Raw genomic sequence first — 12921 nt, forward strand, 5'->3', positions numbered from 1 at the left:
GAATGATTTAGTGGGAATGCAGGGAAACCAAATAAGTAACCTTCCTCACTTTGGTTATACCTACCTCCTCTTTCCATGGTATTTTTTTTTTTCTGAGATGGAGTCTTATTCTGTTGCCCAGGCTGGAATGAACGGTGCAATCTCGACTCACTGAAACCTCCGCCTCCTGGATTCAAGCTATTCTCCTGCCTCAGCATCCCGAGTAGCTCGGATTATAGGTGCCCACCACCACGCCCGGCTAATTTTTGTATTTTTAGTAGATACAGGGTTTAACCACGTTGGCCAGGCTGGTCTCGAACTCCTGGCTTCAAGTGATCTGCCTACCTTGGTCTCCCAATCCATAGTCATTTTTTTTTTAAATAAACTGTTTATTTTGGATCAATTTTAGATTTACACAGAAGCTTCAAAGATAGTATGGAGAGTTCCCATGGCCTCTCATCCAGGTTTCCCTATGGTCAACATCTACATTTCTGTAGAAACCCATACCCACTGGGTGCCTGGCACAATGCACGGAAGTTCCACACCAATGAACATGACTGAAATTTCAGAAATAGAAACTTGGGGGTTAGCGAGGATGGGCTGGGGAAACAAAAAAGTTTACATATAAAAGAACAGGACTTGACTTGTCATCAAACTTCTCAGTAGCCACACCGGAAGCTAGAAAACCAGGAACCAGTGCCTTCAAAATTCTGAGTGAAAATTATTTTCATCATAAAATCCTGTACAAAACTGCATATTAAGAGCAATGTTAGACTACAGATAATTCTAGAACAACTACAGAGTTTTGAAATATTTATGTCCCATGCCCCCTTTATCAGACAGCTATTTGAGGATGTGCTTCTCTAAAGCGGGAAAAGAAACAAAGAGAGAAAGACCAGGGGAGAGGGGAAGGAGCCTGTCTGAACGATGTGAAGGAGATTGTGGGTCAAAGCTCCATGGTGTCCTAAAAAATAAACAGTGTAGAATGGAGCGGGAAGACAGAGTTGTTTGAACAACTCAGAGATGTATTCTTCTGTCAGAGTGTTTGGGGATGAATTAGTAATAGGTATAAAGAAAATGAAATAAACATAAAGATCAGGCAGTGGATTAACCCCAGAGAAAATTAAAAGTTGCATGGAAGCATGGTATGTATACTACATGGCTCAGCTTTGAGCCATACAGACTCATAGTAGTATAAATATTGAATTCATCTAAATGAAAAGGTAATTTTATCATGTTGGCTAGATGGGAGAAGGTGGAAGAGAAAGAGGGAGGGAGGATGAACAGAGAGGGAGAGAGAGAAAGAGTGAGAGAGAAAGCTAGATCCTCTGCCCTGTACCCAGAAGTCAATAATTATCTAAAATTGAAAAAAATAAGAAGCACCACCTATCATTTAAACAATACGGGATTAAATACCAGAAGAAATGGTTAAAAGTGGTTACCTCTACAGAGTACAGATCAGGAATTGGGATGATCCATGAACTAAGGGAAAATTCTAGTAGGATTATATGACTTGTTAAAACAATGTTAATGTTACTTTAAAAGGCAAAACATCAGGTAAATGGGTGCCCTGCCACATCAGGGACTTAGCACCCAGGGTTATCAACTCTGTTAAGAATCAGGGAGTGCAGGGGGAAGAAAGTATAATTGATGGCCTTGTACAAAGTGTCTTGGATTCTTATCAAGGCTGTGGCAGTCAAGTGTCCTTTGCCCCTGCTTCCTTCTTGTTTGCATAAATATTTGCATTCTGAGGCTCCAATCTGGGGTGAGAGCTCATTTTCTGTTTGCACAATTGCCTGGCTCCTCTGGCCAAAGGGTGCTCTGCTTCTGGCAGCTGAGGATCCCAGTAGACAGTTTCTTAAACCATGGCCTTCCCTGTGGGATTTGGATGGGCGGCAGCCACTGCGGCTTATCAAGTAGAAGGTAGGGGACACTCTCGCCTTCACTGGGGTGGGAATGCTTTATTCCTGGTGTGTTCTGTGTACCTGAGGAAGATGGTGGGGGTAAGGAGGTAAAAAGAAAAGAAGCAAAGAATTGAACAGTCCACAGTGTTGTCAATGAATTTGCTTCCCTTTTCAAACACGTCAGGGGTGGGGGCTCACATTCTCTTGTCTCTTTCTTTAGGCAAAAGGAAGGGTGGAGGGATGAAGACGTGAAAACTAAGCTGTGGCTGGATTTTCAGTCAGTCCAAACTCAGCTGAGACATCAGTTTACATTAGACCAGCTGCTTTTATAATTGATTTCTAGAACCCATTTGCCCCAACTCCTCTACAAAGGAGAATCATTTTTTCTACTAGCTGGAAAAATATTGGGTCGATTTTTTCGAAGAGCCCTTCATTAATTGGGAAAAGTTCCCTGTTCTATTCTTAGTGAGCGCCAAGCCAAGCCTAATCTTGTATGCCGCCCTATTTCCTGGGGCAGCTGAGAAGTGAATCGAAGCAAATGGCAAAGAGCACCCAGAGTGGCTGTGGAGCCCCAGTTCTAGTCCTCATCCTACCACACACAAGTGTGTGAATTATTTGTCCTCCTTGAGTCTCAGTTTCCTCATCTGTGAAACAGGAAGATTAGCTTTACTTTTCTAAAACACGTATGTCCGCCTTCCCCCCCCGCCCCCTGCAGGGAATTAGAGATTGTTAATAGCTACCATGGAGAAAATATTTATTTGGTCAAATAAGTATGTGAAACCCTACATTAAACAAAGCAAAGTGAGTTATTGTAGTAGCTTCCTAGGATTGCTGTAATAAAATATCATAAACTCTGGGGCTTAAACAACATAAATGTATCCTCTTACAGTTCTAGAAGCCAGAACTGGCCCCTGGAGGATGCAATTAGCCAAGTTAAGATGAGATCATATTGGAGTAGGGCAGATATGCAATCCAGTATGACTGGTGTCCTAAGAAGAAGGAAATTTGGACACTGAGAAATTTGGAAATTTGAAAGAAGAAAATTTGAACAAAGAGACAAGGAGAACACTATGTGTGTGAGAGATTGGAATGTTACAGTAAGCTAAGGAGCAATAGTCACCACCGAACTTAGAGGCAAGAGGGATTTTACCTAGAGTCTCGGCGGGGCATGAGCCTGCTGACACCTTGATTTTGGAACTCCAGCCTCTAGAACCGTGAGAGAATACATTTTTGTTGTTTAAGCCTTTCATTTTGTGACACTTAGTTACAGCACCCCTAGAAAACTTACACACCAAGAAAAACAAGTCAATCTATCAATGAAATAATGACTGCTATGGTCAGTGCTATGGTGATAATAGGATGTTGTGGGAAAGGGTCATGTGAAAACCAGTTCCTCAGGATGGGTCATCAAGGAGGATCTTTGTGAACTAGCATCATCCCGTCTAAACTTAAGATATGAGGAGGAGAGTGCCATTTGAATATGGGGAGATCTTTCTAGACAAAGAAACAGAACAAGTTGATCCTGGTACAACCCATGCTGCTTGGGATTCCCAGCTTCAGTTGCTATTTCTTCATCCTCTAGAATGGGAAGGAGGAATCTCTACTACACAGTTGTGATAACTGCCATGTAGAAGACATCTCCCACTGGGGGATTATGTATATTATTGCACATATATGATCTGTGATACCAGGCTCTTTTAAAAGAACGTCTGACAATGTCCTGGCTGGCTGAGATTCCATGCCACCTTTCCCGCTACATGGGATCTTTCATCTTCTTCCAGATAATTTCCACTTTGTCGTAGAGGGTGACTGAATAGGCTGACCCTCTAGGAATAAAAACAAAAACAATGACCTTGGTTAGTTTGCTTCTCAAAAGAGAGGTCAGAAAAACAGAGAAAGCATGATAGAGCACCAGCATGGTGTAAACAGAATCAGATGCTGGAAGCAACAAAGCATTGGTGATTATTAAGATGAGTTTTGGGGGAAGACTCTTTAGACTTGGATTCGATCTCTCTGTTTACTAGATTTGTGACTTTGGCCAAATGACTTATCTTCTCTGTGCCTCCTTACCTGTCAGACGGAGATTATTATGGTGTCTCCTGCGTAGCACAGCTACGAGGTTGAAATAAGGTAATGTGTGTTAAGTGCTTGGCATTTAGTAATTGCTCGATGCATGTTATTTGTATCTGGGAGGATCACAAAAGAATTACAAAGAATGATTCACTGTGGCACTCTACAGTTAACTTGACATAAACATGCAATTAGTTATACAAGACAATAGAGTGGGTTTCAACAACCAACTTTCAGTTCCTGCCCGCTTAGGACCTGGAAGTAACTTTAACGGGCCCATTCGGAGCTCCTGTCTTCACATGATCTCATGTGAAGAGATCATGATACTGTTGCATCTCTTCTGTCTACTTGGAGCCAGTTTATCCTATGTTCTTTTGACTTGGGCTTGCTTCTGCCATATTTTGAGGTCTTTATGTGTGGCCTCTAACCTGCTATTAACTTTCTACCTATAGTTTACAAGGTAGGGTACTTGATCCAGCATGCTCTGCCAAGAGCCATCAGTCTGCTCTCTTTGTCAACTCACAGAATAACTTTTGCATGTTTGCTTGTTTTCCACCCTAGGATCTCTTCCTGATCCTTTCATGCTGTGTCTGAATTTTAGCTCAAGCACTTACCAGCAGAGTGACTTTGGGCAAATAATGTGTTTAAGCCTCTGTTTCCTTATTTGTGAAATTTGAAACATAGTCATACTCACTCTGTAGATTTGTTCTAGGGACTAAAGAGGTGAGCATATGTAACTGTGGTAGAGGAGTGCCAGCATGTAGTGCTCACCAAATACTAATATTAATGCCAGTACTATTACTATTTTTCTTTCTCCTGGCTGTATTCTCTTGCACTCTGAGAGAAGGAGAGTTACACTGTTGACTCCATTTAGTGGGAATGGTCATTTCTTGTTTTGACTGCTAGTTAGAATATGTTCCTTCCTTGCTCATGCTTGACTAGTTCACCATCAGTTGCCAGGAGAGTTACTGTTTAACCATGTCTCCCACCATCGACTGAATTACAGTGCAGGAAGTTCACTGGTGGCTTTATCAAATCAGCAAGGCTTGGATTGAAAAGCCAAGAACAGCCTGTCTCTTTTTGATTCTGATAATCTTTGCAGTTTTGTGCTGCCCTGGCCTCTGAAGGTGTGCAGATCCTTTGGAAGTCAGGAGACACTCAGCAGAACTGAGGACTGAGCCTGAATTGTATTTGTAAAAAAAAATCTAACACTTTGAATACTTGTTATAAAACATTACCGTGTATCTCTTTCTACTGTCTCTCTTTCCACTGTATTCAAAATACAGTTATCTGTATTCGTATATTTGTTTTCAGATAGACTCTTGAAATCCCTGAAGAATAACTAGCATACCCTCCCTCACTCTCACTGCAAGAATGGAGATATTTTGTCTCCATATAGAAAATACTGTCAGGGTCTTTGCAGGTGGGGCCCACTGAGAGGGGCAGGGACTGGGCCTTATCACCAGGTCTCCTAACATATTGGCTACTTGGTTGCATATGTTGCTGGAATCACGCCTTTCCTTTGTCCTGCCCTTGTTCAGATCCTTTCTTCCTCTCCTCTGGCTATTTCACTGTTTATGGTCCTAAGGAAGAGTTTAATGTTTATTATATTAGAGTTGACTGCATGGTGCCTTGAGCCTTTTGGAGGAAAGCACAATATAAATCCAATAAATAAATAATAAATAAATGGTATAAGCAGGAGGAAAATTATGTGTTTTAGGTGAGTTGTAAAGAACCGTGTAAAACCTATAAAATGTATTTGTTAGACTAAGAGGCAGGGGAAAAAGTGCAAAAAATCATCGTACGTACAGAAGTGAGTCTCCCGCAATATTTTTAAGTAGAGAAAAATTCCCGTGATTTTTAACTCCTCATGAAGCTGACTCCGTCCTCTGTGTTTGGCTGGAGGGAATGTGAGGCGCAAAAACATCAGGTAGCTCCGTGGCATTTTGTTTACTTCAATAGTAGGCCACGGAGGAGCTATGCAAATGACACTGAGGACCCAGTTCTACAGTTCTTAAGAGTTTCTAACTCCTGGTGATTTCAGGGAAGGCTCTTAAGAAGTGAACATGCTTTGCAAAATCCCACAAATCCTAAGCATATTCTCAACTACTGTGTTAATGCTTCCTAGTGGGATCTGAGTTTGTGGTTTTTAAGGAGTCATAGGCCTCAGTTTTATGAATGCCATTGTGAATCCTTGATGTTAATCTAATACAACAGTTGATTTTAAGTTTGACTTTGGTTTTATGTCGTTAGAAATTAGGGGTTGCCTCAGACTTTGGCCATCTCTGTTTGCCGTGATACATTAAAGGTGGATTCTTGTAGTTAAGACATTTGTGTGTGTGTGTGTGTGTGTGTGCACTTAAAAATTGGAAAAAGAACATGACAGCTGTAATTTTTGGTTTTGAGTTTATGGTGTTTCTATATAGGCTGTTTTTTCTTTGATCCTTAAAAAAAAAAAAAAAACTCAACTGATTCATACAAACCTGAGCTGGAGACACACTTCATCTACTCGTTGTAAATGTCAGCACAAGCCCCATATTTCTCTAAGACTACTTCCTGATTGTTTTCTTCACTCAACAGATTTTTAACTGTGTGTCTTCGTCTCTATTTTCTCCTAAATCCCATGGATTAAGCATCTCAGTCTGAGACTTGATCTCTTGGCTGCCCTTGGTACTCTTCTAGAAGAGGAATATCCAGACAGATATGCTGCTTGTCTGGACCACCTAAGAAAGAGGGAAGGGAAGGAGACTTAAAGCATGGTCATTTATTTCTTGGTATATAAGGAAATAGGGAGCAGAGATGTGGGCATTTACTCACAAAATTTATCATAGCTTAAAAGTTGACATGACAGAAACCATTCTTATTTCTTTCCCTCAGTTTCAAATTTGAAATTCACAAAAATATCAAATATTGCCCTCCTTTTTCATTGTACTATGAAATTAATTATGTAGGCATCATTGGAAGAGTATATAGGCTTAGAGAGGGATGATATTCAAATATTAATCAACAAATATACTCCCATGCTCACCAATCAGATGCCAACTGTAAACAGTAGGCATAGACTAGACTGACGTTTGGATTGACTGGTCAGAGTGGACGTCAGCCATACACAACTACTGAGGCCACATTTAGATGTATTGATTGAATTTCAGCCTTAGGCTTAGGAGGGGGGACACATCTAAAATATATTGGACTCCGTTTATAGACTGCTAGAGAGTTTAATTATTTAACTTCTCTAAGTCTCCAATTTCTCACTTGCAAATTACTAATGCTGATCTCTCTCTCTCTTTTTAAAAAATTTCATTGGATGAATGTTGGAGACCTTTTTCTTACATTTTGTGCTTCTTTGGATCTAGGTTTATTTCTTCAACTTTTTCTTCCAAATGACAATACTTTAACTGTGTTTGGACTTTAGCTGAATTCATTCTATTTTTCAACTCCCCTATTGAATATTCATTTTTGGCAACCATATATCTAATTTTAGGAATGAATTATTTAATTGCTTCTGTTTCAGGAAGTCATGTTTTATTTTCTGTATGTTGTCACCTCTCAAATCTCTTTAATAATGCTCATTTAAAAAATTAAGTTCCTGATCCAGCAATCTCACATCTGGGTATTTACCCCAAAGATTTGAAATCAGTTTGTAAAAGAGATGTCTGTATTTCCATATTCATTTCAGCAACACAATATCTATATTGGAATCCATCTAAGCGTCTATAAACAGATGAATGGATAAAGAATATGTGGAATATATACACAATGAAAAACTATTCAGCCTTAAAATAAAAGAAATTCTGTCCTTTGAGACAATGTGGATGAGCCTGGAGGACATTATGCTAAGTGAAATAACACAGGCACAGAAAGACAAATACTGCATGTGCCCACTTACATGTAGAATCTAAAACAATCAAACTCATAGAAGCACAGAACAGAATAGTGGTTACATAGCTAGCGGGTGGGGGCAATCTTGGGGGATAATGATCAGAGGGTAAAACACCTCAGTCAGAGAGCAGAAAAAAAATTTTTTTGAGATCTATTGCATGGGGTAGTGAATATAGTTAATGATATAGTACATTTCAAGATTGTAAAGAAAGTAGATTTCAAATGATCCCACCATAAAAATGTTAAGTATTTGCGGTGATGAATATGTTAGCTAGCTTGATTTAATTTTTAAAATTGGTATTCATAAATAATAACACCACTTTGTACTGCGTAAATATACACAATTATAAATGACCAATTTACAATAAAAACTTTAAAAATTAATTTCTCTTTCTTTTTTGTGTGTATCAAATAAAGAATTTTGGTCCTTATCTTTTGGGTTACTTGTTTTTTGTCAAATGCCTTATGATGTTTATGAATGAATGATTATGTTGATTAATATCAGTAACTGATTTAGGCTTCCTTTGAAGTTAGATAGTTCTATGAACTGAGTCAGGGATGGCTCTTTAAGAAACAAAGTTCTGTATAAGTCAGTGGGATCGATTGACAGTCAGTCGTCTCACAAAAGATTATGGGCCTGAGTGGAGACAGCCAAAATTTAGACCTTGATAGCTGCCATGTAGCAAGGACTTTCAGGAAGAGTGTGCTTGATTTTAACTTTCGTGTTTCCTTTCTGCACAACCTTTCAAGTTCATATTTTAGCTCTAGAGTTTGTTCTACTTTTTTTCTATGGCCTCAGTACCCATGATGGGAGTTCTCCCCAGTCACACCTTTCACTTTTATGAAGCATTTCTTAGGACTTCAACATGGGGTAAAGGCAGAACAAATGACCCTGTTTATGGAGAAGAAAAACCCATCAAGCCAGCTGTAAGATAGATAATCCTTTAATTACCATAATGATTGCTCTGAGGCCTGGTCTTCTCTCCGAATTGGTTGGCCCAGAAAAGTACTTTAGTAAATGTTTGTTCTGTTGGGACTTTTTTGGTTGTTTATTTTCAACTCAGTTGTGGATTCCTTCTCTTATTTACTGTTATTTCAATGGGGTTATGAGAAGAAAAGGAATTACATATGTTCACTGTATTCCCCACCTTGAACTGGAAATCTTTATTAACACAAGTGGAGACTTTAATATAATATTAACTTATGTGGAAATCTTTATTAACATGCATTAATATTTGGAATTGCCACCGCTGGGTGCAGTGGTTCACGCCTGTAATCCTAGCACTTTGGGAGGCTGAGGCGGGTGGATCACGAGGTCAGGAGATGGAGACCATCCCGGCTAACATGGTGAAACTCCGTCTCTACTAAAAATACAAAAAGTTAGCTGGGTGTGGTGGCAGCCACCTGTAGTCCCAGCTACTTGGGAGGCTGAGGCAGGAGAATGGCGTGAATCCACGAGGCACAGCTTGCAGTGAGCCGAGATCACGCCACTGCACTCCAGCCTGGGTGACAGAGTGAGACTTCGTCTCAGGAAAAAAAAAAAAAAAAAGAAAATGCATCATAAATCATGAGGTGCTATTCAAAGTTAATGAATTTCCCCCCTTTTACCATTATCATCCTCCTTGTCATCACTAATATATCCAACTTCTAGAAATTTTCTAGTCCTGTGTTTTTTAATAAAGAAGATGAGTGCTATAGGCTAAATGTGTGTGTTCCCCTCAAATTCATAAGTTGAAACCATAATCCCCATATGTGATGGTATTTGGAGGTGGGGCCTTTGGAGGGTGATTAATCAGTGATATGGTTTGGTTGTGTCCCCACCCAAATCTTATCTTGAATTGGAGATCCCATAATTCCCACATGTTGTGTGAGGGACCTGATAGGAGATAACTGAATCATGGGGGAGTTTCCCCCATACTGTTCTTGTGGTAATGAATAAGTCTCACAAGATTGGTGGTTTGATAAGGAGTTTCCCTTTTCGCTTGGTTCTCATTCTCTCTTGCCACCATGTAAGACATGCCTTTCACCTTTTGTCATGATTGTTAGGCCTCCCCAGCCATGTAAAACTGTGAGTCCATTAAACTTCTTTTTCTTTATAAATTACCCAGTCTCGGATATGTCTTTATCAGCAACATGAAAGCAGACTAATACAGTCAGGAAGTCAGAGCCCTCACGAATGGGAATTCTGCCTCATATTAAATAAAAGAGATCCCAGCCATGTGGGAATGCAGAAAGAAGTCAGCCATCTACCAACCAGGAAGGCAGCTTCACCAGAACTTGACTGTAGTGGCACCTCGATCTTAGACTTCCAGCCTCCAGAACTGTGAGGAATAAATTTCTTTTCTTTTTTAAAAAATTTTACTTTAAGTTCTGGGATACATGTGCAGAACGTGCAGGTTTGTGACATAGGTATACATGTGCCATGGTGGTTTGCTGCAACTATCAACCTGTCATCTAGGTTTTAAGCCCTGCATGCATTAGGTATTTGTCCTAATGCTCTCCCTCCCCTTCCCTCACACCCCCCGACAGACCCTGGTGTGTGATATTCCCCTTTCTGAAGACAGCATGGTGATTCCTGAAAGGATCTAGAACCAGAAATACCATTTAACCCAGCAATCCCATTACTGGGTATGTACCCAAAGGATTATAAATCCTTCTACTGTAAAGACACATGCACATGTATGTTTCTTGCAGCACTATTTACAAAAGCAAAGTCTTGGAACCAACCCAAATGCCCACCAATGATAGACTGGATAAAGAAAATGTGGCACATACACACCATGGAATACTATGCAGCCACAACAAGGATGAGTTCATGTCCTTTTCAGGGACCTGGATGAAACTGGAAACCATCATCCTCAGCAAACTAACACAGGAGCAGAAAACCAAACACCGCATGTTCTCACTCATAAGTTGGAGTTGTAACATTTCTGTTCTTTATAAGCCAGTCAGCCTACAGCATTCTGTTACACCAGCCAGAATGGACTAAGAAAATGAGCTAATGTGGAATTGATGGAATTTCAGACAGTATACCAAGAGAAAGCAAAATATTCAGATACTGTGAGAAAAGTCATAGTAGGGGGAGGTGACTATGACCGAGAAAGAACACATGTCTCGGCATGTGCTTTTGAGGTCCGCTGATCCAATCCATTTGCATTTTTCATAATTTATTACCTCCCTCAATTTCCGAACACACATTCTGCATCTACCAAGTTTTCCAGGACCTCAGCTGGCTTCATGGGCAGTGCTGAAAGGTATCTGCTGCCCTCTCTATGTGTATATGTAAGTTGTTTATAAGAGTCGGTCTGCCTATTTGTAGATTCTTCTTGTTTTGAAAAGTTTATTTATTTATTTTGAGATGGAGTCTCACTCTGTCGCCGAGGCTGGAGTGAAGTGGCACAATCTGGGCTCACCACAACCTCTGCCTCCCGGGTTAAAGCGATTCTCCTGCCTCAGTCTCCTGCGTAGCTGAGATTAAGGCACCCGCCACGAGGTCTGGCTAATTTTTGTATTTTTAGTAGAGATGAAGTTTCCCCATGTTGGCCAGGCTGGTCTTGAACTCCTGACCCCAAGTGATCCACCTGCATTGGCCTCCTAAAGTGCTGGGATTACAGGCGTGAGCCACTGCGTCTGGCTGTATATTCTTTTGTATCAGCAAGGTTCTGAGTAGAGTGGATGTTAATCACATATGTTTAGAAATGTTTTTTGTATTATGAAAGGAATACAAGATAATTTTAGAACATTTAAAAGATACAAACAAGCCAAAAATAAAATAATCGGCCAATAGATATTTAAAATTTTAGAATATGTATTTTCAGTATTTTCCTATGTATTCACAGACTTACATGTACATATACACTTATTTCTCTGATAAGAGCATTCTGTAAATGGTTGTGGTTTTCTTAACACACTTAGAAATATCTTGATAAGCTATAACATTTCTCTGCCTCCTTTCTCCTCTTCCTGTTCCCTCTCTCCCTTATCTACCTTTCTACAGCGCACAAGGATGTTACACAGAAAGCTAAATGTGAGTCAATATATTTAACCTTGAGAAACCAGATAAAAATAACTGTATCTTAATTATTTGTTTGGTGTATGGGTTCTATCTATTGGACCACATAGTCATACATGAATTTTTTTGTTACTACGAAATTAGTCAGTTAAGAGAGGACGTTTGTTTACTTTAACAAATACATGCCAGCCTTGTACTGGAGGAAAAAAGGTGTTAGTTGTGCTGTTCCTTCCTCGGCTTGCCCATCTGGTAGGGATTGCTTGCTTCCTAGCTAAGTTCACTGGTGCACAAGGTTAAATGAATCTTTAAAAATTATTAGACCATCACACAAGTGCCCAACCAGGAATATGCTAGACTGTTCCTCTTACTCATTCCTTTATTTTACCAATTACTTTTTATTCTATCTCCTCTAAACCTCTTGATTATACCCATCTTCTTCATTACCACTACCTTTCCTTTACTTCTGGAACTTAGCATTTCTTAACTTCTTAAAGTCTGCTTCTCTCCTCTCCACTCTCCTCCAATTTCTCCTATGTATTACTTCTAGCATGGTCTTTTACAATTCTGACCACATTATTCCATTTTCTGAGAGAGAGGATGAGCTCTAAAATCAAACAGACTAGATTTATACCCTGACTCTACCACTTAACAATTAAATGATCTTGGAAGATACCTAAGCTTTGCAGGTCTCAGTTTCCTCATTTGTAAAATGAGAGTGGTGATAGTGCTTATCTTGGGATCATTGTAAATATAAATGTGTTCATAAGTATCAAATGCATAGAACAAAGGGGCGCAAATTTTAACTGTTCAATAAATCACAACAGTTATTTAAAAACTTGGAATGTCTTCTGACCTTCTACAGTGTAATTTCTGAACTTCTTGCATAGCAGAAAAAACCCTGCAATTTTCTCTCTGACTACAACTCCAGTTTCACTCTTGCTTCTTCTCTATTTGTATCCTACTTTTTGACCAAAATGAAGCATATGTTATTTGCTAAATGTGCCATGACCTTGGTGCCTCTGTACCTTTGCACATGCTGTTCCCTTTGCTTGAATATACATGACTATTGGCATC

At 39.7% G+C, this 12921-nt stretch overlaps 1 protein-coding gene across 2 annotated transcripts in view; it reads left to right on the forward strand.

Annotated features, from left to right (window-relative positions):
* Nucleotides 1-1589: 1589 nt before the first annotated feature.
* GBA3 (glucosylceramidase beta 3) overlaps nucleotides 1590-12921 on the forward strand; it is a 124674-nt gene continuing 113342 nt past the window's right edge. For both annotated transcript variants that reach the window (XM_001105060.5, XM_078002601.1), the window contains exon 1: nucleotides 1590-1902. In XM_001105060.5, the coding sequence (XP_001105060.3) occupies nucleotides 1845-1902 (58 nt within the window). In that variant the 5' untranslated portion in view covers nucleotides 1590-1844. The remainder of the gene's footprint in view (nucleotides 1903-12921) is intronic.

This window comes from Macaca mulatta, chromosome 5, assembly GCF_049350105.2.
Source record: "Macaca mulatta isolate MMU2019108-1 chromosome 5, T2T-MMU8v2.0, whole genome shotgun sequence".
NCBI lineage: Eukaryota > Metazoa > Chordata > Mammalia > Primates > Cercopithecidae > Macaca > Macaca mulatta.